This window comes from Thermobia domestica, unplaced genomic scaffold, assembly GCF_964235325.1.
Source record: "Thermobia domestica unplaced genomic scaffold, izTheDome1.hap1.1 HAP1_SCAFFOLD_713, whole genome shotgun sequence".
NCBI lineage: Eukaryota > Metazoa > Arthropoda > Insecta > Zygentoma > Lepismatidae > Thermobia > Thermobia domestica.
Window position 1 is genome coordinate 41,634 of NW_027656423.1, and position 26,578 is coordinate 68,211.

The window sequence follows — 26,578 nt, forward strand, 5'->3', positions numbered from 1 at the left end:
ATCAATGCGGGAATACCTGAAGGGGGGAGGAGAGTGGAACTTCCGGTAATGTCGGACTGAAGAGTGATAGTTGTTTGTCTGGGTGTCGACTTTGTTATGTAGTGGAAAATATTTGACATATTGTCAATCCAGTTTCCAGAAGAAAGTGCACTGTTAAACATTTATTTTGTGAGGTTTAGTTTCTGTTCTATTAGCAACAATGAGCTTGCTACAGAAAATGTTCGGTGGTAAAAAAGGCGATAAGCCTATTACTACAGGAGAAGCTATACAAAAATTACGGGAAACTGAAGAAATGTTGATGAAGAAGCAGGACTTTCTAGAAAAGAAAATAGAACAAGAGTTAGATATAGCAAAAAGAAACGGCACAAAGAATAAGCGAGGTAATACATTTTCAAATTAAAATATGTACTTTCGTAAAAGTTTCTTGCACTGTTCTCTCTTTACGACACAAATTGTCATATGTCATGGGCTGCAAGTTACTTTTTTTCTTTTTTTTTAATTTTTGGGTTAGAGTTTGGGGATATAGTATACATGAAATTGCATCAGTTCCCGAAGGAGCAGGACGCTCATACTTTTAAGGATTATTCATTGAGTATGTACGAACATACAAAGGGGAAGGGGGGGTATGTTTAGTACAAGGGGTCCAGAAGCACGTAAAAAAAAAAAAAAATTTACAGGAGAAATGAGTGATGCAAGTACTTAGATGTAACATAACGTAACCTAACCTAACACAAACTAACGTAAGTTAACCTGAACTAGCCTAAACTAACGCAATATTAGTAGAAATAAGCGAAATTCTATCATTTCTTTAGAAAATTATGCGGGACTCCTACACTAATATAACATAAACTAAACTAACCTAACGTAACCTAAACTAGCCTAACCTAACTTAAACTATCCAACCCTAACCTAAACTAACCGAATGTGAACAGAAATTGCCAAAATTATAACATTTTTTAGAGAAAAGAACTGGACCCCTTCTGCTAAACATAGGCCCAAAGGGGGTAACATAGCGACTTTTATTTACTTATCGACTGATACTAAAATAAAAAAGAACGTACCTGTACTTTATATCTGCTTGTGTAGTGCCCTTGTACTTTATCTATGACTGTGTGTGGGGGGGGGGGGGATTTAACGCATATCGCATGTCTTGTACACATGGATACGTCTCACTATTGCACTACGTAGAAAATTTATGGTGTTTCATGTAGAAGTGGTAATAGAACACAGAAGAAACGCAGATCAGGGGGTTCTCATGTATACTATTACCACAATGCTTATTTATTATATTAAATACAAGAAAGAAACTGGGCCTTTGTGCCGCAGAGTAGATCTAGGAATAGTATTTAGAATCTCCTTCAACTCGTAGCTCCAGTACCGAGTAGGCCTACCTTGTTTTTATCTAAATTGTGATAAATGTAGAAAACAGCGAGCCCTGCGGGATTTCTGACCCTCTTCGCTCGCTCAGCTATTTTGTGAAGTAAGTAACACTGGAGGTCTTGTGTGCTTAATTGGGGGAGAAACTTAAAGATATTCTAGATCTAGTATTTTCAGGCTAAGAAGCGTCCTTTATGAGAAATTTATTGTCATTAACTTATATTAGAAAGTGATTCTTAAGAATTCCTCTGTGGAGGACATTAAGAGACCATTACCATTTCCATGTAAATACTGTGTCTGGAAATATGCCATGAAAGCACGAATGCTATCTTAAAGGATCTGGGTATTAGAGCTACAGGGAAGCCCGAGCGTTAGCGAGGGAATGCTTCCGTAGGGAGCAGGCTCGTCAACGATGTGGGTATGCATGTAAAGAAGAATGTCGTTGAAAGCACTAGGCTTACCTTTTCTGATTTTGCACCAATATAGCCTTAATTTAAATTATAATACCTTCTGTATCGACAACTTCTTGTCCTCGAATAAAAAGTACGGACATTTTTTGTCACAGATTTCTTACTATTAACACGATGTTCACGTTTGAAACTGTAACTGTTCCTCCATTTCCTTACTTTAAATGTCTTCTTACATTTACCGCACTTCCTGCTTAATCTCAATAATCCATGCTGCTCGATGAAGCGTTATACCGGTTACCCTTTTTCTTCATTAAAATTCACAGTCGAAATGTCACATCCGTTACGTGTAACTACCATCTTTGATTGCTGTGAATCATTTCCTCATTACACCGTAATGTCTGACGTCAGCATGCCTCCCTCAAAATAGTACTAACAACACACTGCTTTTAACACTTGAAAATAACACATTACACTGATTTTGTTAGTGAATCTTATTTTTAAAAAAATACCAATTCACCTTTTCTTTCGTAAGAAACGCCCCTATTGCTAGGTGTAAATATCTGTCTATTTAGCCACACACCACGGTCATTCCATGCTATTTCAACACATCATTTAAACCGACCCTCTTGGATTTCTCTTAAATTTTGTGCACTGAGTGTTTCTGACGAGGAATTTAAAAGAACCCTGTTATAGATAGATTTCAATGGTGGGGAAAGTTGGGGGTCCTTATAGTTATGAAATTTCAACACGTCTCTCTGTAGATAAATAGCTATAGTTCTGGTATTGCAGATACAGTAATGAAACTAGTATTATTAGAAAGCTAATGAACAGCTTCCTTTTGATGTGGGACATGACTGGTTTTTAAGGAATTTGATGTTCAAAGTTGTTGGCTTTGATCTTGAATATGTGGAAACGCCTCCCATATACAGTTGGTAATTGGAAACCTATGTTTTATTGCTCCAATATAGCGATATTGACTTCATAGATATCAATAGAGCTTGAAAAATCTTGCTTGCAATGGCTAACCAGCCAAGAAGCCTGCTAGCGAGACCATTTTACGGTCACAGTGTTTATATCGAACTCTACTCGCCAAATGTAAAAAGATACTCGCCACTGGCGAGCAGGCGAGTAGATTTTTCAAGCCCTGAATATCAAGATGCACACAAAAGGCATCTTATCCCAAAAGATATTTGTTAGTATCACTGCTCCATCAAGATACATTAAACAGCACTTTCATCTCTGAAACACCAATTAGCTATCTATATTATAATTGAAAGTGACTATGTAACTCCTAATCTCTTGAACCACTCGACCGATCTCAATGAAATTTTCACCATAGATGAGGTTCGGGCCTGGGATGGTTTTACCGTTTGACTTTGACTTTGCAACTTAAGGAAGAAGGAAGGAAAATGTATTTACAAATGATCGAAATTGACCGATATTAGTGTAGAATCCATAATTTTCAAGATCGCTGAGACGTTCAAGGACACTTCCGATGATTTTTAAATTCAAATTCAGGCCCGCAACTGGGGGGCGGGGGAGACACAGAGCAATGATCGAAAATGGCTAGTATCAGTGTCGAATCCATAGTTTTCGGGTCACTGAGATGAAAAATGACACTTCCGATGCTTTTAAATCCAATTCAGCCACGCAATAGGGAAGGAGGAGGGAGGAGAAATATAAAAATGATTGAAAAGATCAATATCAGAGATCGCTTCAGTAATAAATAAAAAAAAAAGTCAGAGACTAACAGGATATACTACTATTTTTTCTTAATTTAACCCAGCGAAGCGTGTAATTGATGCTAGTTATTACATAAACAATTGATTTTGCTGAAAATAACTATGTAGTATTGCACAGGGTTCAAGAAGAGGAGCGCCAGGTAACTGGCTGGGAACAACTTATAGATGAATGGAAATTGCAAATTAATTGGTTAAATAACTAAGTGATACGAAACTCCTCTGATTATATGAAAACACTGAGTTTTTCATGAAATTCATATAGCACGACTTGGGATAAACCCGTTAAAATTGTGCCAATCCATCGCGATCTAATTTCATATCAGTAAATTTATTGTTATTATTGTAATTTCAGTGGCAATCCAAGCCTTGAAGAGGAAAAAGCGCTATGAGAAACAGCTTCAGCAGATCGATGGCACCCTGTCCACCATTGAGATGCAGCGAGAGGCCTTAGAGGGAGCGAATACGAACACCGCGGTGTTGCAGACAATGAACGAAGCCGCAAAAGCATTGAAGGCTGCACACCAACACATGGACGTCGATAAGGTTCACGACATGATGGACGACATCGCTGAGCAGCAGGACGTTGCCAGGGAAATATCCGATGCCATTTCCAATCCAGTTGCCTTTGGTCAAGATATAGATGAGGTATTTAGGCATTCATTCTTAATTAAAGCTTTTGTTGCAGATTGAGAATACCTTAACTAGGGTTGTTTTGTTTAAAACATATTTTTTATATATTTTAAACATTTTGTTTTAATTCCATATATTTTTTAAGACTTGTTTTAAACATGTTTATTTTATTTTTGTAAAAAAAAAAAAAAAAAAAGTCAAAAAGTGCTCCCCATTCAGACGACTATTTTCTTCTCACGTGAATGTTGTTTTGATTTTTCGTGGCTACAGCAGGTTAATGTGGTGATCAACAATTTGCTTTCTCTCTTTTTTCCTCTTGTTTTTAACGTATATTTTATTGTTTAAATGCTTCTCAGTTAACTTGCGAGAAAGTGTCGTAGCCGAAGGTTGGACTACCTGTAGAACTTATACAAAAAAGAAATAAATAAAATAAATAAATAAATAAATAATTATCATGGAAACAGATTTTTGTGTTGTGTTTAGAAAACAAACAAAAGGTTATTTGCTAAATTGCGGTTCTGAAATTAAAATATCATAGGCAGTCTCCGTACAACTTGGAATAGTTTAACATGAGTTTTATGGGAAGAAAAGAGGACATCATTTGGAGCAAATTTATTGAAGTAACTCAAACTCCATCAGATAAGAAAACGATCATACGAGCTCGTTGCAAAACGTGTAAGAAAGAAATGGTTGGTTTAGTTCAAAGAATGAACACAAACAAACTATTTGCTGAGCAAAACAATATATTCATATTAAAAAAAAAAAAAAATACGTACGTGTTACAGTTTCGGCAAGTAACATTTTGGCTTCATCATACAAATCAGAGATAGTGTCTGATGAAGCCAAAATGTTAGTTGGCGAAACTGTAACACGTATGTAGTTTTTTTATGTGAATATATTGTTTTGCTCAGCAAATAGTTTGTTTGTGTTTAAGTATATACAAAGCAATGGAAAATATTACAAAGAATGAAGAATCATTATGAAAAATGCAATGCTATGAAAAAACTGGAAACCCAAACAAATGGAAAAAGTGTTGATCCGAAAATTGCTTCTGATGATTCTAACGTCAGTGATGTGGCCTAGGTGCAACTGGGGTCTTCAGATAAGAATTAATTTTGTATCACCAATTTCTTTTTCAGTATATTATGAAAATTATATGTCGTCCCTCTTCCCCACCTTCGTTCCAAATTTTCTTAAAAACTTTACACCCTGGCATAGCTTGTATGAACGGACCAGGCGAGAAAGAGCAAGGTATAGCAGTCGCCCGCGTGATACTTATTGTAACATCAGTGCTGGGTTAATTTGATCTCAATTTATTCGTCTGCTTGTATGTATGCACCACGCTACAGGGCGCAATTTTCGGTCTTTCAACATTAAATTTTGAGGGTAGGGGCATGGGACGTTGGAATGTGCTGTATATATTTTGGCTGCGATCCGACGTAAAATTTGAAAATTAGTTTTTCGGATCCCACTTTAAACAAAAAGCCCTGTCTCATATAGCCTTGCTACTGATACAAGACTGTAATCAATCAAACTAAACAAACTAATTTTATGTGTTTCGAACAAACTTGGGTTGCAGGATAAATTTGGCTCCAACTCAATTTTTATAAAATACTTTTAGATATGGGGCGTTCAGAGCACAAGGGATCTAAGTCCATTTTCAGAAAGGTTCACCTTTGCTCAGCAAACGTATTATCTTTGTAGGCAAGGGTACAAAATGAATGAAACAAAAACCATGTGAAAGGATGTGGACTACAGTTTCATAGGACAGCCGCTATGGTGGAGGAGGGCTAATTTCCCCCTCCTTGCTTATAAATTTAAGATATTAACATCATATTGTATACGCTGCAGCATGGGAATGATTAACAAGTCAAGCTCCGAATGCCGTAGTCAATGATGGATAATTACATTAAATAAATGCAGGGTGTGTCCAAAAGAATACACCGACGGAAAACGTCATATTATCACAACCACGAATCCGAAATGAAAGAAAGAAAGGAAAAAAAAAACTACATGACGATACAATCTAGAATTTTATATGATTGTCGGTAGAGAGGAGCGTTCGTTTAGAGTTCATCCGCCCACTACCCTGAATTTCAGATTTTGGGGACAGTAATGCAGATTTAGAAACCTTTTGCTGAGAAAAGTCCAACATAAAAAATTTGAAGCCCTTACACCGAACAAATACGGATTTTGATCAGTTATAATACATTTCCATTGGCTGTAAGGAGCTAAAGGCCTATATTGCTCTCTTGTATATTTTTTGGCCCAAGGATTCCAAAGGTGTCTACTTTGGAGTTTCGGGCGTGCTTAAAATTCTGGAAATTGGGCCTAAGCAACTTTTCAGTTTTAATCGTCTGTATGTTCTCCGTATTTATTCGGTGTAAGAACCTCAAGCTTGTTCTGTTGGACTTTGCTTATCAAAAGATTTTAGAACTGACTTACTGCCCCAGAAATCTGAAACTCAGAGTGGGTATGGGGCGGTTACCCTCCTGTCCCACTGACGCCCCTGTCTAGCGGCTGCACTATGAAAGTATCCCATGCCTTTTCGCATGGTTTTAGTTCCACTTGTTTTAGACCCTTGACTGCGAAAATATTATGAAATAGAATTAATTTGCTGAGCAAAGATGAACTTTATTGAAAATGGATTTAGATCCATTGTGCTCTGAACGTCCCAAATATTACCTTTCTTCAATAAATTATTGACTCAAAAAACAACCAATTACATAGGCTAGCACAACATGAAGTGTGCTTCAAACATTACTTTTCGAAAATTTATTGTTTTAAAATGATTTTGTTAGCATCAGTGTTCTGAAACAGTAATCAAATTTTGCAACTAAAATCTTACCCGCCTTCTCGAAACGCGAGCTTAGCTCCTAAAGGCATAACTAAAAAACACCGAAATGACTTGCTTTAGGACCAAACCGCACAACAATATTTCTGGTAAAATTCTAGCCGTAAAACATGTAACATGACTCCCTTTGCATTTGAAATTTCGAATGCCAAGCAAAGACGTCCGCCATGATGTTTGATAGCACCATCTGATGTGACATACACTTCCAAGTTTCATCATTCTCCCTCAAGCCGTTTTCCATAGTAGGTAGATTTTAAAATCTACGTAAAAGTCTTATTACAACCAAGAAAGTATGAGAGTCACTGGCAAGAGGGTGTAATAAAAGGAGGTTGTGATATGAAATAAGTTGAGAATTACTAATCTATACTTGAAATATTCTGTACCCAACACAGTTTGGTCTTAACGAGAATAAAATAAATGAAAAGATCGGTTGCAAGAGCCAAAAAGTCGTAATAAATACGTTATTATACGATTTTGAAATATGTTTAAAATCGTGTTCTAAACTGTTCAAAATGTTTAATTTGTGTGTGTGTGTTTTAAAACATTTTGAACACTTTTTTCTTGTTTTAAACACGTGTTTTGTTCTTTTTTCTTAAAAAAAAAAAAAAAAAAAAAAAAAAAAACTATTTTTTCCAACCCTGACCTGAACATAAAGTGAAGTGTTTCTTCTAAAATGTACTGCTACGCAAAGGAAGGTGGTGAAAGGCCGGCGTCAAAGTAATAGGGTAGATATAACAGTAATGCAAACACAGCTTCTACATAATCCTCCAGAAGGAAACCACTGCAAATACTAAAAGCTCCTAGACATCTTAAATGTATTTCTCCGACCTATTTTAAGTGCAGCTGATTTGAAACAGTACCTTCCGATTGGTATATTCCAAGCCACTCGCCTTATGAAATTCCTTCGGAGCCTTATCCTGCAGATCACATCTCGGAGACACAAAATTAAATTACTAAGATCTACTCACTTAGGCTTGAATGTTTCTATTGAGTTTTGAAGTAAATTTCGTTGTGCAAATATACCTATTAAAATGGAAATCCGATCGTAGAATAAGTGTGTTTCCGAAACGTGCGTCTAGCCCTAATTCGAATGCTGTGGGATTCTCTATCTGCACGAGAACATTTTTTCTAATAGGTTTCTGTACGATGTAAAATGAGAATTGCTCTCTGTGTTCTGAATGACTGTGATTGGGTAATGTTATTTTATTGAAATAAATACAGAAAAAAATTCTATTATAGCAGGCCAATTTGTGGTCAACGTAGAACGTTTTTGTTAAGGGTAGCATCCAGTAACTCTACTCAAGCTTACAAGATTGTCTAATTTGTGGTTGAATTTCTTTGAATATGTTTTAAATGAGTGCCAATGTTAACTGATACAAATAATCACTTTGTGATTGTTTTTTTACTTATATGAAAACTGATAGGAACACGGATAAATTAAGAGAAGAGCTTTTGACGTTCATATCAAATGTGGTTTATTCCGGATAAGTTGACGTATCAAAACAAGTTTTCTGCCCACCACGTGAATTTTGGTGTTCCTTCTTCTACCATAAATGTCACACGCGGAGATGTATGATGTGCATAAATATATCCAAAGAATTAATTCTAACATTCATAAGAGCTCTACATGTTCCAAAACCGTTTATTACATTTATCTTTAGTGGTGAGATAAAAGTAACACATCTTTTAGTATAATAATAAATTTTAAATGAACAGTTTTCGTGTTCTTAGTAGTCTGCTAACTGTAACTTGGTTAGGAATTAAATGGGTACTTACAGTATTTACATTGGCGTCAGCGGCACATAAACTTTGGGGGGGGGGGGAGAAGGGAGACTATCGGGAGGACTGGAGTGTATGGAATCTCCTAGGAAAGCAGATAATCCCATGGTCCTTCCCCGGAAAATTTTTCGTAGTCTTCGTACATTGCATTTTAAAGCATTTTTGACTTAAAAAGCAAGCAAAAATTTTAAATTTTTTGTTTTATTTTTACCTTTAATTTATATGTATACAGGAAATGTGGGTACTAAAGACGCACACAGTTTATAGTTTGTTTATTGAAACAGTAGAATTCAACCTTATTTACAATTGTAGTTACACTTAAATAATACTAATTATATGTTAACAACAAAATAATAATAAAAGATAGTGTAAAGTGAATACTCAGTATTGAAGACATGTTTTTGATCTACAAGCCTACAGCTAATGTAAATGAGACTCAACTCAACAATGTATACGTAAAAAGTTTTTATGGCTAAACTGAACTTGCTTCGCTGCTCGCTATCTAAACAAAAACAGTTTCTTACTTCACAGTTCACTCCACCTTCATTTTCATAGGGCCGAAAACTAACTGCCTTTTTTCACAATTGGATACAAACTTCTGTGCTACTTTGTCTATCAGTGTTTTGTGAACGTAGCAAACTTGCAGGTTGAGCCTTGGGTCATTGTTGACCTAAGATACTAGAAATATTAAAGGGGGGGGGGGGGGGGGCGAAAACCGTTTTACAGATATTGGGGGACACGTCCCCGATGGGATTGACACCCATGGGTATTTACACAAGAATTTCATATTAATATGCAAAGAAGAGAAAAAAGATAAGTTTAAAAAGCAGATTAAAATTAAACCTTTAGTACATAAATAATAATCAACCCTCCTTTTAAGAACAAAAATTAGAGACGGTAATTCTTGGTACCGGAGTTTGATAATGGTTTAAAGGAGCAGCAATTTCTTCTGAACATGTGGTGCAAGTGAATCGGGGCAAAAAATTCAGATTTTACAAGTTACAGTATCTTAAAAAAGAAGTTTAGTCCATTCCTGTCAAGATTAGTGTCTTGTTTCTTCCCTTCTACACTGGCAAAGAGAAGGAGAGTTTATTTTGATTTACTATCAGCTTATCTGGAATGAATATCTGTAAAGCTGTTTCTAAGTCCCTAATTTTATTATCACTTGTTGATATGCATAAAATTAGAATTATTGAAATATAACTGCTCTGAATAGCGCAAATCATTAAAAGATTTACTGATTGTTAACATTCCCTTCATTGTTCAGATCAATTATTGTTTTAACATTCCCTTAATAACTACTAACTTTTTTATGTGTTTATTCCTACCAGAAAGTTATTCGCATTATAAAAATCTCGTATTTTAAATCAAATTGTCGTGTATAAAATAATGGAGATCCTATTAATTTGTTCCACACCAGAAATATTAATATAAAAATGAGTTAATATAAAAAGGTAATGTTCCTTACAAGTACAGAGAAGACAAATCAATATCCTTCTCATTAAACATTAAAAAGACTGGAGATATTGATGTGCACTAGTAAAGAGACAAAAGCAAAGGAATGCACTCTAAAAAATAAAATTGGTCATTAGTGTGGGGAACTCTTTCGTTCATACAAATGAACACATTTATGATCTTCGATAGTACAATGTTCGCACGCAAGATACCACTACACGTATGTATATCTAAATTTCCGAATGTTACAGAAGTTCAAACATAGTAAAATAATGCTACTGTAGTGTTAAAAGTGTAAATTAATGGTTAATGTTGATAATATTTCTTTGTTGTGTTGTAGGATGAATTAGAGAAAGAACTTGAAGCGCTAGAACACGAAGAGGTGGAGAGAGAATTACTTGGCGTCAGCGTCCCATCGGAGCTGCCTGCCGTACCTACTGCGGAGCCAAGCAGAGTCAGGCCAGCACGTGAGTATCAGCAAAGAGGTTAAGATTGTAATAAATTAAGAATGCATTTGCTTTGAACAGGGAATCCTCTTCAGTTAGAAAATGAATTTAAATGGGTAAAATACTAAGTCATGAATTAACTGAAGTACAATAGAAGCTAATAGAAAATAAAAATATGACTGCCGCTAGCATCCATGTATACAGGGGTGCCCATCCCCCCCAAAGCTGATGGCGCACTCCCCCCCAAAACTAATAATCTCTTCCCTCCTCAAATCTCAAGTCCTCTAAAAACAATTGCCCAGTGTAGCAGTAGTTTTTATAGTACTAGTAATTGTTATTTTTGTTGTTTTTATTTCCTGTAGTAGTATTATAGAATGCTTGTAGTAGTAGTAGGGGCAGTAGTAATTATAAAAATGGCATTACTTTTATTAGTAGTCTTGCTAGTGTACAATACTAAATATGTTCTATAAGGATATTGAAGGGTATAGAAACTTCTACACACTGTGTATGGCACAGGTATTCTTTTTTTACAATTAGTAGTATTATTTTTTCTTTACAAAATATTGATATAATTCCCTTGTACATGAAAAGTAAGACGCAAGTTACAACTTGTTGAGTTTGATACCAAAAGAAAATGTTATCCTCGAAATTAGGCTACAAAAAGAAGTGATATCCAACAAAAAACATTCCTGTAAAAGAACCAAGTACGAGTGGCCTTAAAAAGAATTGAAATCACAAAAATAGGCGCCAAGTTCTGGTGGACAACAGTTACAAACACTCACTGGCTCACTTCAAATTTAGATTTGAAACTTGGCTGTTGTCTGTATGGTTACCACTAACCCACAATTATGTCAAACTACTTTATAATTTTCAACAGACAACATAGGCAGATTTCAAATCTAAATTTGAAAGTGATTCCTTGAGTGTTTGTAACTGTTGTTCACCAGAACTTGGCGCCATCCTTTCATATAGCAACTTGCGCGGTACTTCATTCATAGAGTTTCTAAGCAGGGGGTAGGGGGATTCATTCTCGAGATTTAAAAAAAAAAAATCGCATCGTGTTCCAATGTTATTCTAACGACAGCAAAATTACTTATTCGACATTAGAGTAAAATTCTTCCCCAATTTTTTTATTCCCCCCAATTTTTTTCTCGATGGCACAACTTGCGCCATTCATCCCTCCTGTGGGCGGCCCTGCATGTATATACCATTTATATAATAGGTAGTAAATACAGGGATGCCTTGCATAACACGATTTTTATTATTTCACGTATTTATGAATTGGCCACAATTCATTTTTTTAAAATAACCAAATTGAAGTTGTAAATAGCACGTACTCATATGTAAATGGAAATACTGTTTGGATTGTGATAATGACGATATAATTACAATTCTAGAGTGGGGGGCACAGTGGCTCACAACTGTTGGAAATCGGGCAGAAAGTGCCTGAGAAATCGGTACTCAACTCAGTTCCGTAGTGGTAGCGTTGTAGGTCAAAATGGATTAGCTATCGTGTTGATGAGGTCATATCTCTAGAAAGGGGTAATTTATGATGAGTTGAGAAGTTGGAGTAGATTACAGAATGAGCTATAATCATATACCATAACAAATGGTTATTAGTAGTAGAGAAGAGAGGCTGTACTGTTAATTATTTGTATGTAATTTACAAATAAGTTATGTCGTTACCAGTCTGTACAGTTAGTAGATGTTTTGGATGCACATCAAGTTGCTTAGTACAGATATACTTTAGAAATACTAAATAACTAAATATCAAAGTATAATACAGAGTTTGCTTTTTGCACATCTAATGAAGTAAACCTTGTAAGATTGAAATTGACTTTGTTGACCAAACTGGGCAGCGAAGTCGGGAATATCAAGAAATGAGCGTAAGATGGGCAAATATCTGACTGATCGGAATAAGCCAGGACAATGAGTTTCAAGTGTAAAGATTTCAGTCTATTTGTAAAACGGGTAAAGGGATGGAAAACAAAAAAGCATTAATAGACACCGGATGAAAGTTGACATGTATTAGATGGTGGGAATGTCATGTATGCAGTGGTGACATAATGAAGTTCCACATTAGTATAAGTTCATCGGTTCCAAAATTTAACAACCCTGTATTTTTGAACAAAATTCAGGTCAAGAAAACCTAATTTATGTTAGTGCGTACTGAATAGATGGCTACTTATGAGGGATTGTCTTCTAATTCGATTTTTGTCTTGAATAATCCAGTGGAGAACACGTTATCCATCTTTCAGCAGTTCCTTAAGGTTTGTGATCGTCTCATCTCCACTTCATTATGACTTACAAATATAAATATATATATGGTAACATCAACTTTACCATTATATTTCTTTTAAAATTCTAGCGCAGTTTGATATATTACATCACCCTATTCCTGTTTAAATCAATCGAGCGAGATGCAAGTTGGCCGACTTCAAGATGACGGCCATGACAAGCCTACCTCTAATAGATGTCTACTCTTCTCGGTCTCTGTTAATGTGTTTGTTTTCCATCCTTTCATGCGTTTTACAAATACACTCAAAATTTTCAAACTCATTGTTTTGACTTATTCTGATCAATCAGGTATTTGGCCACTCCGCCCGTCTTTATGGATGGAAGCACTATAAATTTTGCTTACGCTTGTTTCCTGATATTCCACTTTCGTTTCTTGATATTTAGTTTATAAAAATAAGTGTTTTCATTTTCACTTGTTTCTTCTTGTTTCTTCTAAATTTTTGCGAGGAACGGACTCACTGTAAACAACGAGATTTGGCATAGCATACACGTTTCTGGGAACTTTTAAACGTATGCAAGATATTTCTGTCTATTAAGTGGGTGTTGTAAGTACGAAAGAAATTGAAATTCACAACAGTACGGTGTGTGTCAAATTGTTAGTGCATGTGGTTCCATATTGTATAAATAAAAGAAATAATATTACGTGTATTGGATGTCAAGATTTAGTGCACTTACCGCTCAGTATGTTTAACAATTTTATATTTCGAACCGTTACAAGATTCTTCCATGAAGTGAACTAGGAGAAAATTAAAAGGGATTAACTGGTTAAAAACAAGAATCAGTTGAAAAAATCTACATGAAGCTCCTATTAGAAGTTCGTATATGTATCTGTACACATATACAGGGTGGGCCATTTTAATTAATCCACGGAAATATCTAAAAAATGATAAAACATAGAAGAAATGTTTGAAGTACACGGTATATATATCTAAGGGGGAAAACCATTTCCGCCAAAAGTACCCCTCCCCACCCCCCGGAAATGGGGGTAACGGGGGGTAACTTTGAAATGTCAAATGGGAACATGGGTCGAGTAATACCTCGTTCGAAAGGTCTTGGAAAACAAAGTAACGCTGTACCAAAATTTGTTTCATATGGAGCACCAGTTTCAAAATGGCCGCCATGATATAGTTCGGAAACTCCAGTAGCCGTAGTATGAAAACCATGGGAGGTAGATGAATGGAACAAAATTGAAATACGTAAATATCATAGGGCATATCGAATGATGTGACCCCTGCGATCCCAGCGTCTTTCCTGAAGGGATCTTGTGAGCTAACTTCAAAATTTCAATGTCGGACCGGACAACGGTTCGTGCGTACGCTTGACCTACCCAATGCTGTTTGGAAGGCAGACTTCAGGGATAGAGAATTATTGCACTCAGTTAATGCGGATTGCCACAGTCAAGGGCGCCCATAAGGGGGGCAAGGGGGGCTCTCGCCCCCCTAGAGGAAATTGTGCTTCGGAATATCGAAAACTCAATAGAATTTTTAGAATAGCTACAGCAAAATTTGAAACTATATTTGAAATGTCGCTTTTTCTTGCCTCCCTTGGAAACCACAACATGGGCGCCCTTGGCCACAGTTACATTTTGATTAAATATTAGCACTCATGTCATATTGTGAGCTTGAGGGACGAAACAGTGTGTACGTATATCCCCGAAATGCTTTCCGAATAACCAGCAGGCATTGCATAAAAGTTTCTGTGGCGACGGAGATTAGCAAATTCACACGTTTGTAAGTTCCAGCAACAGTATTATTCGACAACTTCTTTCGTATAACGTTCCTTCTGTTTTCGCATCAAATCATACTTAGCCATACAGATATGCGTTACCATTCAAATAAAATTTCACCTTTTTATAGTCACTACAGCGTCATCCTTACAAACAAATGTTTCAACCATACCATACCTATTTGTAAGGTAGCCTTAATTTGCGAATTAAAGTAGAGTTCTCATTTGAACTTTCACTGTTACTTTCCACCCCGCTCACATACAGAGCACAGGAAAAGATTATTTTGCAGGACTTGGATATCTCTCTATACATTATGGCAATTTTACTCTAACATTTTTATCTCTGTTGTATCATTCTCGAGCCTTGGAACGCCTCCGTGGTTTTCCTATTTAATTTTCGTTATTTTCACTTATCTATACCCGTATTCATACTATGGGCACTAGACGTTTTCTTAGACACATTCACCATGTCTTGGCGATCATTTTGAAAACGGTGTCTCATGTCGAAAATATTCTTACAGAAGCTGTTTGATATTCATTTGTCTATGTAACATGATGTTACTCGCTTCAAGTTGCTATTTGAAATTTTCAAGTTGGCCCCGGATACCTTTCAGTGGAGTCACCCCGACAACACCTCTCGATGTGCCTTACGTCAGTTACCTACTCCAGTTTTTCTTCTGTTGATTTATCTCCAATCGCTTTCATACTACGGATACTAAACCTTTTCTCTGACACTGATACTATGTTTCGGCGGCCTTTTGAGAAAACTGCCATTTCACCTCAATCGTTTTCTCCTGCAAAATGTTTGATTTTGCAAGATTTATCGAACGAGGTACCACTCGACTCATGTTACTATTTGAAATCTTGAAGTTAGCCCCCAAGACCCCTTCAGGGAGGCCACTGGGATCACAGTGACCACACTATTCGATATGCCCTATGATATTTACGTATTTCAATTCTGTTCCATTCATTTACCTCCCATGGTTTTCATACTACGGCTACTGGAGTTTCCGAACCATATCATGGCGGCCATTTTGAAACTGGTGCTCCATATGAAACATCTTTTGGTACAGCGTTACTTAGTTTTCCAAGACCTTTCGAACGAGGTATTACTCGACCCATGTTCCCATTTGACATTTCAAAGTTACCCCCCGTTACCCCCATTTCCGGGGGGTGGGGAGGGGTACTTTTGGCGGAAATGGTTTTCCCCCTTAGCAATATATAACGTGTACTTCAAACATTTCTTCTATGTTTTATCATTTTTTAGATATTTCCGTGGATTAATTAAAATGGCCCACCCTGTATATACTTAACAGTTTAATGAAAATAGAAATATCGGGGGGGGGGGGAGTATAATACCAAATTAATATGGCGTTGGTTCACCTTTTACCCTCAGAACAACCCTAATGCGACTTATAATGAAGTGAGAAGTCGTGAATTATCACCGTCTCCTTTAGCCTAACCAGTGGGACGTAAAACACTGAATATTATACCATTGCGCGCGTAATTCAGTTTAGTTCGGTGAGAGAGCTCCTTCGTGGCTAAGCGATTAGCATACACACCTTTGGCGTGCGAGATCCGGTTCGATTCCCGGTGGGAGCTCATGTGGTTCGGATTCCATGTTAATCAGTAGGTCCCGCCTCATATACCCTCGCTGCTGAATGGGACGTAAACTCAACTCAACTCAGTTCGGTGAGAGAGGGTGGAGGTGGAAATCTGTGCCGCATTGTTGTCTGCAGAATGGGCCACAAATGTTCAGTTCTGGGGATTGGACTGGCCAGGGGAGATGTTCAGCTCCATCTCGATATACCTCAAACCGCGCAGCAACAGTTCTGTCTAAATGGGCGTATTATCTTGAAATATGGCGTCATTATTCGCAAACAGCATCTGAATTCTAGGATTCTTTAAAATGGTGGCTCATTAATAGGCAAATAGAGTGCACAACCCATTGTAAGTCAGGATATTGTAGGTCTGCCTCTGTCTTCACAGTTGGACGGAAATACTTCGGATTATAATGTTCTAAGCGTGTACTACATTTAAACATGGCCCTAGTTTCAAAATAAGGTGAGCGATAATTCATTCGACATATCACACGTTTCCAGCCATCAGCGCTTCATATTGTATTTTCACGACCTCATTAGCGTTGTGCTAAAGCATTATGTCCCTTATCAGCGGTTTCGCCTCTACAACCCGACCCCCAATATCTATGTCATGTAATTCATGACGGATTGTGATTCTCGATACCAACTGTGAGAGGTGCTAGTTGAGTTCCTCCGCAGTCGCACGACGGCTCGCAGTGACGCCTTTTAATGCTCTGCAGGACCTGCCATTAAGGGTTTCTTTTTCGACCACTGTTCCTCTTCGCCAGTCTCGTTTTACTATGAGTTTTGTAGCCCATCATCACCTTGAACACTCCCAACAAAGTTGCTACTTTCGTCACTCCTCCACTACACAACTGGGCGCTCGTTGGAACTCAGATAGGTCGCCCTACTTACATTATCACTGTCTGTTCAGTTCATCGCACCAGCCAACATGCTGTTCCTCACTCGGTATAATGTTTGCAGTGTGCTGTGTTTGCCGCCTGACCGTTGCCATCCCAGACATTGATAAGTTTCCGACTCCAGGTGGTGCGATTAAACTATGTAGTTGTAATAATCATGTATACTTAAAGGAAAGAAAGTGCGCTTTAAGCGATTTCGCTGAACATTTCATTAAATACCAAAGAAAAGAAAAAATGTCGCTATGCCTTGAGGGAGCGGGTGGGGATTACATCATACTTTGGGCCTCTTTTTACCTTTAACATACTAGTCGTTAATTTTTTTCTTTTTGCATTGGTTTTGTTTAATGAAATATAAATCATCACCATCATGACGAACCACAGTATTGCGCTACTGCTGAATGACACTGAATATTGAGTACTTGTAATACACATATTACTAAAATAATGGACTAACCCATTGACTTTGATTCTTCGAAATTAGTGTTATAATTGACATAACGTGGGCCCTTATTATATCTAAGTGACTAATGGTGAGTCGTGTTCTCGTGGAATAATATGCATTAAGACCCATAATCAGCTCTTCACGTGTTCTCTTTCATGCTATGTATGTCCTTACCAGTGAAGGTAGCTACAATTCTAATTTTCATTGAATTGTAATACAGTAATGAAGGTGAGTAGTCTGATGCAGTTTTGGCGTTTTACATCTCTCTTTCAGTACTGAGGGCATGTGAGACGTAGATCTACAGCTTGGCATGTGCTCCAAACCACATGAGTTCCTATCAGGAATCAAACATGGAACTCCTGTGTTGAACATGCGCAAGCTTACCATTTAGTCACGAGAGAGCTCGAGTAGGTTTCGTGATTTCGTCGCAAGTTATAAATACATAAAGCACATACTTAACACTACCGACTCTCCTGTGTATTCCGTGGCAGTGTTCCGTTGCTTGCCGTCCTTAGAGGACTTACAAAGAATAGGATAGGTATTACACAAGTTAAGCTTACATAAAAGGACAAAATGCTTTATAGCAAACTCAAATGCTTTATAGCAATCCTGTACTGAAAACTTCTTGTAATTATTCCGACGTATTTGAGACCTTTGTTCAGCTTTTATTAGTGTTGTGACAAACCGTCAAATATGGCGGGGTAATTGAAGTTTTCATCATAGAATTTCTAGGAAAAATTTAAGTTCACCTGGTAAACATTGTTTTCCTATACTTCGCTAGCCAATCTGACGCATTCTAAGTGCTCTGAAGAAATTGGCAGATAAGATGTCACCGAAATATATTGATCTAAAACAAAACTGGGAGGCGAGTCCTTTTTTTTTTAATGTACATCGTTAGCGAAATGCGAGCGACTTCTTAATAATAACTATCTGAACCTGCGCTCTTTACACAGCGCATCATTCCATATGAGCATGAATCTCGTTGTCATTCCTCACGTCTGTACATGTCTGTTTACAGGCAAGTTAAGGACGTCTTGATAAAAATCGGCAAAGGGTACCATAAAGGGGACATTTTTTTTTTATTATTTTTTCAATATCTCGCACCGTTTGCAAGATTTGAGCCTGCTTCCGGTTGGAGTTTCTAATTCATGTTTGATCAGTGTTTTCTTTCTTCTTGCATGCAGTATGTAATAATGTAATACATTACATATACAATTAATTATAAAGTCAGTTATATATGGTGTTCATTGGGCAAAACACCAAACAACAAAGATTCATCGTAGACTGCAGAAATGGTTATCCTTCGTTTTTATCATTATTTGGCCATGAAACAAACGCCTGAGAGATATACTAACCCCGTATCAAATATGTGGTGTTGGAATGTATAACTCGTAGAATATAATGCTTTGCCTCTTAAAATTTCAGTACATCTAGTGTACCTAAAAATGTAATAAGGAAATAACGGCCATGTTTTTTAAATATTCAATTAGAACTTAACAATGTACACGAAATTTGCAATTGATCACTGAAAACCGCATCTTTCTAGTGGTTGTTGTTTCCGAAATACTATTATCAAAAGAATTTGCCACAGACATATAAACTTCTTGACCACAAACGTATAAACCTAACATTTTAATATATAGATAAAATAATAATAATAATAATAATAATAATGTGTTTATGAAGATCCCTAGTATGTCTGAAGCTAAGTATTTCTGGTTTGTTATCTTAATGTATTTTGCTACTACATTTCAGAAATCCATTCCTGACATTTTAGTAAACATTGTTTTTAAACACTCTGAAGTAATTGAGACTTTCTGAAGTGGTCATACTAAGTTATGTTTCTTTGTTTCTTTTCAGAACAAAAAGAGGAAGAAATCGACAACGACATGAAAGAACTAGAAGCATGGGCATCGTAAACAAATGTGCTGGTTATAATTTCTGCTGTATGTACACCACGCTGAATGAAAATGGATTGTTTCCTGACACACTTGACGGTCATAGGTACCTTAACTCGAAATCTGGGCTTTCTTGTGTACAGATTAATTTAGTGAATATTTTATTTAAAAGATGAAAATAATAGAAGTCTGATGCTACTTATAACAAGAGAACCTCTTCACTAAGTATATTTTCCTTTTTTTGCCTACTGTCAATAGAAAGATCTATTTCAATGGTTGATGTAAATATTCGATTTTGATAGATGCTTAAAATATTGTGAAAGCTGGGAATTATCTGTGTATAAAGTGGATAAATGTTTAAAATATAACGTAACATTTGTTTTTTTATATATATAATGATCTTTTTAGTTTCTGCTGTGAAAATTACAGAATAAAAACCTAGCTAATCTCCACCCATTTTATTTCGGAAAGTATCCAGTGACAAATACAACCTATTACGATGCTCGTGCATTTAGGGTTGCCAACTATTTAAAAAAAAATGGTAAGTATGAGAAAAAAATGTTGAAAGTAGATCTGTTTGGTTACGTAAAACTGTAGAATATCGTTCTACTTTGTTTCCCCAATATTCTCGTTTAAAGTGCAATTTTCCTTCATTTATTGTTACCTGCAAGCTTCTGATTGATTTACTACAAGCTCAGAAAATCTTTCCTTCGATCTAAAGCCCTTTCTTTTCATTATTCCTTTCATTTCTTCCCACTTCATCGTAGCAGTTCTTTCATCACTCACTTCAATTAAATATCCGTCTCCTTTAGCCTACAGGGCATAACCATGAGATGTTCAATTAACCCTTTCGGGACCTAGTCATTATTGGCATTTTCGTAGCCTTTCAGTTAATTAATTATAACTCAGAGACTGTTTACTACCCGATTGATATAGTTAACACCTTATTTTTTAGAAGAAGAATGTGGCAATGCTGCTCTTATTTTTTGGCGTAAGTTTAATTGCAATGCTGCTAACAGGAGGAAATGTAAGGGTGAACATTCACCAAAAAAAAAAAAATCTCTAACTGAAATTTAAGTTTTTTTGGAGCTGGCACCACTGTCGACACATGAGTCCAAGTCACCTCAAATCTTCTTTCGTGTGTCGACAACTTATAGTGAAAACGTGAAGTCGTTGGCTGCCATACAAAGAGAGAAAAGAAATTATCTCTGGTTGTACACATGAAATTTTGACACCTTTTTTCGCCTCAGAAGCAAAAATAACAGTTATGCAAGTGCTGCAGCTTCCCTGATTATTCTATTGGAACTTTCTATAATGCATTGTCTAGGCCAAAGATGAGGCTTTCAGACACTTATGTTTGTTCCAATGTAGGCAACAAGAGGGACATAGAGGGAAAAGTGGGAAATTTTTCGAATTTTTCACCTAAAATCGGCAATTAAAATTTTCTGTGGCTGGAAACTGCTATCAAACAGACACGAATTATCTTAAAATGAACTTTGGGACCGTTTTTTTCAGTAAGGACTGATGTTCGACTGGCGTAAGTTGACTTGCGTTCGTACGTATAGGTACGGATTTATAAATATAAATTTTGAAAATTTTTATTTTTTGACCGAAAAATAGGAATATTTTAATTTCCCCAGTTGGCAACACTGTTTGTGAGTTCAAATTGGCCTAAAAATAGACATGCATGTGAGGTATATACGTGATAAGTCCTAAGTAGATTTCTCTACCTAAGTAAAATGAAGGAAGTTGTACTAAAAAAAAACTAGGAAATAATATTCTAAAGTTCACGATTTTTTGACTGGGCTCAAATTTGAGAAGGAAATTCGACACTCAGAAGAAAAGTTACGTTTAGGATAAACTATGGTCCAACTATGTTTTGTATAGAAAAAATCATTCCGATATCTTAATTAGCGTTCACATAGCAGAGGATTAAGTAAGTGACAATCCCCTATGTGTCACTTTTGCCATTAGGTCCCGAAAGGGTTATACATTTTATTTAATTTGAAAATCCTTTGAAGTTGTTCTCGTTCAAATCAGCCTCCGTTGAAGCCACCAAGTGTGTTTCGCTCATTGCTATAAATGCATGATCGAAAAAATAATCGTTGAATGACAGCCATAGCTGATTGGGAAAGAGAGATCAAATTCAACATTGTTTAACCACACACGGTATTTAACAAGATTTTGCAAAGAAATATAGTAATTTTCATTTTTCCACTGACTTTGCTTTCATGAGATTGGAAATTACACATTCAGTGTTTCATTTCTTTGAAGTTCGTTTAAATGTGTATGGATTTGATACCATATGTTTAAACTTCTATTTATTTTAAAGATAACTGCATGGAAACGTATAAATGGAGAAGAATCGAAGTCAAAACCTTTTTTTTTTTTTTTTTTTTTCTCAAGATATTTGATATTTCTCTCGTACATATGATATTTGTCGTTATTCTTATCAGGCTGCATTTTAAGATTTTACTCTACTTGGTATCAACAGAAATGCACACGCAATCGTGGACATCTTCGAGCTGTTTCAGATATCTCGGTGTTTTATATCTTTGTCGGATGAAAAATCGGCCAAGACGTGTGGCGTAGGTATAACAGCCCAAAGCATTAAGCTGACAATGGTAATACATTCTCTGTTGCGGAATGAAATCTCATGCAAATCCTATTGGCTTCAGAGTTAGGTATTGTCCATTATCATCGTTTCTCTCCTTCAAACTAATGGGCACAATCGTGGAGTGTAAATCTCAAGACTAAATAAATAATGAAACGTTGCAAAATCCGAATTTCGGTTCAAATTGGGACGGTTCGTAACCGTACGCATGTGAAGAGAATCAGAGGAAGTGGTCAGTAAAAGCCTGTCTGGCCTTGACTGTGTGCCAGGGGAAAGAGTTTGTACATAATAATTCCTATTGGGAATAGTATTGATCTCCCTGTAACAAAGTCCTGCTTTTTATGACTATGTTATTGATAGCAGACTTCCTATGGAAATTGCATAGGAATCCAAAGTGCATGAAATGATTTTGTTTCTTGGGACTGAATGTCGTTCTTAATATGTAATGAGACGTGTGAATGGGAAGGCTATCAGTCTAACCACACGGGATAATAAATAAATCCAATTAATGGCTTTTTCTTAAACATGGTGCGCCATCATGGCAGCTATGGTTGCATTGATGAATGTAAAATATAAGTCGGGCGAAGAAGTCGCTGTTTTGGATTCTAGCATTAGTACTTGAAATCTATCCGTGTCCCTTTCACTTTTTTGACTTTTAGAAGAAGCAAATACAGAAGTAGATCAATTGTGTACTCGACAGGGATTTTGTGAGATGATGATTAATGGAACGGCTGACATTTTGCACTTGTTCAGCAAATAATTTTCCATTTGTGAAAATGTTAGAAGTACAAGGTAAGTGGTGATCGGAACGAGACGGTCGGTACCAAATGTAAAAGTAGGAGGGGGGAAAAGGAGAACGAAGACTGGCTTTCGATATTTGGGCAGTATTAATGAGGACATAAAGTACAAAATGAAATAAAAGCAAGGACGAATGTCGAAAGCATCATTTAGGAAAAGAAAAGTATATTTTGAGAGTTCTTGAACAGAATGTTAAGAAACAGGCACGTAAGGTGTTTCATGTAGAGTATTGTACTCTGGGGCAGAAACTTGCATACAAGCAAAGTTGGGTTGCAAACTGTAAAAAATAAAACTACTGGCACTCGCTCATAATTCCCAAAACAGATGAAGAATACTTTTTATTTCAAATAATGGAACATATTGTTGAGTCTGACTAAAATACTGGCCATTTGGCAACCCTAAAGTAAAGTTACCAGAAAAAAAAATGGTTAAAGGTAATCGAAATGTGCGTGTATAGAGGAATAGACAAAATTAGCTGGTTCGAACGGAAAACAGATTAGGAAGTGTTAAAAAATAGTAGGAGAGGAAAGAACAAAACAAGAATATAATGGCCTAAAATTGAGAAAAAATATTAATTCGTAACTGAACTTTAAAAGAATACAAAAACATACAAAATTGGGATCGTGCTCGCTATACCAGAAGAAATAAAGTAGTTTCTTCAGTTGAAATTTGTAAGATTGATTTTAAAGTAATAAAATAAACTATACATTTAAAGAATTTAATGGTTAAGAGAAATACAGTAAATTATTCAGTTTAAAATCTCGGCCTGTTATGTAGGCTGGTGTTTCCATTTCTTGTGCGTTACTGCAAGGCCACGGTGGCTCAGTGGTTGAGCGTTCACCTCTGGAGTATGGAGTCCCTGGTTCAATCCCAGCTCGCGCCAAAGTGGGTTTGTGATAGACAAACACCGTGTGCGTCGATTTTCTCGGGATTCTCCCACTTTCTTTATTCCACCATTTCATTCATTCCTCATCATCCATCTCCTTTAGCCTAACCGGCATAACCGTGGAACCTAAAACTTAAAGATATCATTTTCCTATGAATTACTGCGAGGATAAAGAATTAATGCTTGGATGTGACTCATGTAATTATTGCTTAGAATTAAGTGAAAATCGGGGACAGATGAAAACTCCAGGTTCTTCCACTTACCTTACATATAATTGCAGTACACTACGATTGTCTTGATTGCATAGAAACAAAGGCTAAGGTAAACACATACGGAAGATATTTCGCGATCGAGGTCGAGGTTTAAGTCGCGGTCGCTACCTCGATAATGGCACAAACACATGGATTCGAATGGATAAGCGCATGCCGAAGTTGTACGCTACATCGCAAACTAGAGGTCGACCGTGATGGTGAATTAATGGTCGCGATGATAAACAATCGAGTTTGTTTTTACATCAATGTTCAGTGGAAGCATCGCTTTGGCTTGTTCTCTCATTGGTTCTCTCTGAAGCGCTGCACGAAATAAAATTTCATTTGCTCATAATTTCGTCTGCAGGCATATTCGAGGGTCCCAACTGTTTCGGGTATCCTCTGATCTTATTGGCCGATACGATTAGACATCAAGAGTCATGACACACATAGCAGAAAGCGAACGCGAGCTTGCTAGTAAACGAGTTCGTAATGAAAGTTACTTTTGGCGTGGGTTCAAACTAGACCCAAGGGAAGTTTTTTTCATTTTTAAAAAATTTTCAGAACATTTTTCATTAATATAAGCGTGCAGTTTTAATATACGGATCCATAGTATAAGTAGTAGTAGTAGTAGGAACGGGTTAAACCCCGCACGGGTAGGTTCGATTCTGTTCTCGACATCAAATGGGCAAATTAAAGACTTCCCAAATTTTTCTGTACATTTTACATGATCATCTTAAAACATCTGGCTAGGGTAGCGCGCAAATACTAAAACGCTTGGGCTTGGCGAAATTGCCGTCTGCAGAAGATTGCTTCTGTCTATGCTCGACAGGTTTTGCTGCACTAATAAGGAATGTCCCAGCAATATGGGATAAGAGGCATACTGCCGGATAGAAGACCTTGATCAGGTAATGGTGACTGCTTTGAGGCAAATGAAGAGTATGAGAATTAAATATGTCATGTCTATAGTTTGGTGTGGAGAAGAAACAAACTTGTGAACCAAAGGTTTAAGAACAACTCTAGTTATTAATATAAACTATGCCAAAGATCATTGACTTATATCATGATAAAAGAAATACGAAACAAGTTTGCCAAAGATCATTGACTTATATCATGATAAAAGAAATACGAAACAAGTTTTGAAACGAAGAAATATAATATAAAACTTTGTAAGCGGAGGCAAAGAAACCTACCGTAAACACACTAAAGACGAATCACTTACTGTGTAGTGATCATGGTTTAGTGGTGAAGGCGCTCGACCAATAGTATGGAGGTCCTCGGATCGAATCCACGTCGGACACGTTTTTTACCTTAGGACTTTTGGTAGCGATTGATCGGCGCTGACACACGCTTTATTATTTTCAGATTTTGAATACTAAGATGTTTCAATACTTGAACTATCAAATATTCAGGAATAATAATAGTAATAATAATAATATTTATCTCGTAGAAGATTAACCCTTTGGGGATCCCATGGTACAATTTGTACCATACGGGGTTTCATGGTACATTGCGTTATAACTCTCCTATTTGAGCTTTTTCGTCCGTTTTTTTTTTCGTTTTTTAAGTCCAGAGGCATTGTTGAAGACATTACGGATGGTTTCACACCTTCCTGCGTCGAGACATAGGAGGTGATGACGTCATAAGTCAAATATATATTTTCTTGTAATACTTTTTTTTGGGGGAGGGGTTATGTAAAGTATTTTTGGCGGGCTTATTTTTGCACATAGAAGATTGAAATTTTGCACAAACATGCAGTCCACCGAGTAGTATTTACCAGATTTTTTTCAGATTTCTGCGTTAAAACAGGGGGGATCCAGAGGGTCAAAAAGTTGAAAAGAGGGATATTTTTACCCAAAAGTCCCGTTTTTCCTCATTTCTCGCCTTAGATACATGATGGAGACAAGTGAATGGTACCGCCTGAAAGGCAGTTCTATTCTGAAGAGAATGATGTGCGACACATGGCCCTAGGATAATTAAGGAAGTGTCAGGAAATTTTTATCAAAATATACTTCTATATAGGGGAATTTTGGACATTTTCGGTACTATTTTTTGCGGCCTTATTTTTACACCTAGAAGATTGAAATTGTGCACAAACATTCAATCCACCGAGTAGTATTTACCAGATTTTTTTCCAGATTTCTGCGTTAAAACAGGGGGGTACAGAGGGACTAAACTTTGAAAAAGGGAAATTTTTACCAAAAAATCCCTTTCACGGGATTTTCTCGCCTTAAATACATGATGGGGACAAGTGAATGGTACCGCCTGAAAGGCAGTTCTATTCTGAAGAGAATGACGGGCGAAACATGACCCTAGGGTAATTAGGGATGTCTCAGGGAATGTTTAAAAATTTTCCTCTGTATACGGGAATATGGGACATTGTCGGTATATATATATATATATTTTTTTTTGGCGGGCTTACTTTTGCACCTGGAAAATTGGAATTGTGCATAAACATTCAGCCTACCGAGTAGTA

The 26,578-nt window shown here is 36.6% G+C and overlaps 1 protein-coding gene across 1 annotated transcript; it reads left to right on the forward strand.

The window, feature by feature from the left end:
• LOC145677232 (charged multivesicular body protein 4-like) lies at positions 1-20,004 on the forward strand. The gene is made up of 4 exons (XM_081747824.1): positions 1-380; positions 3,882-4,174; positions 10,588-10,714; positions 19,519-20,004. Exons 1-4 carry the CDS (start codon positions 200-202, stop codon positions 19,575-19,577), a joined length of 660 nt encoding a protein of 219 aa, XP_081603950.1. The 5' UTR covers positions 1-199; the 3' UTR covers positions 19,578-20,004.
• The last annotated feature ends 6,574 nt before the right edge of the window (positions 20,005-26,578 follow it).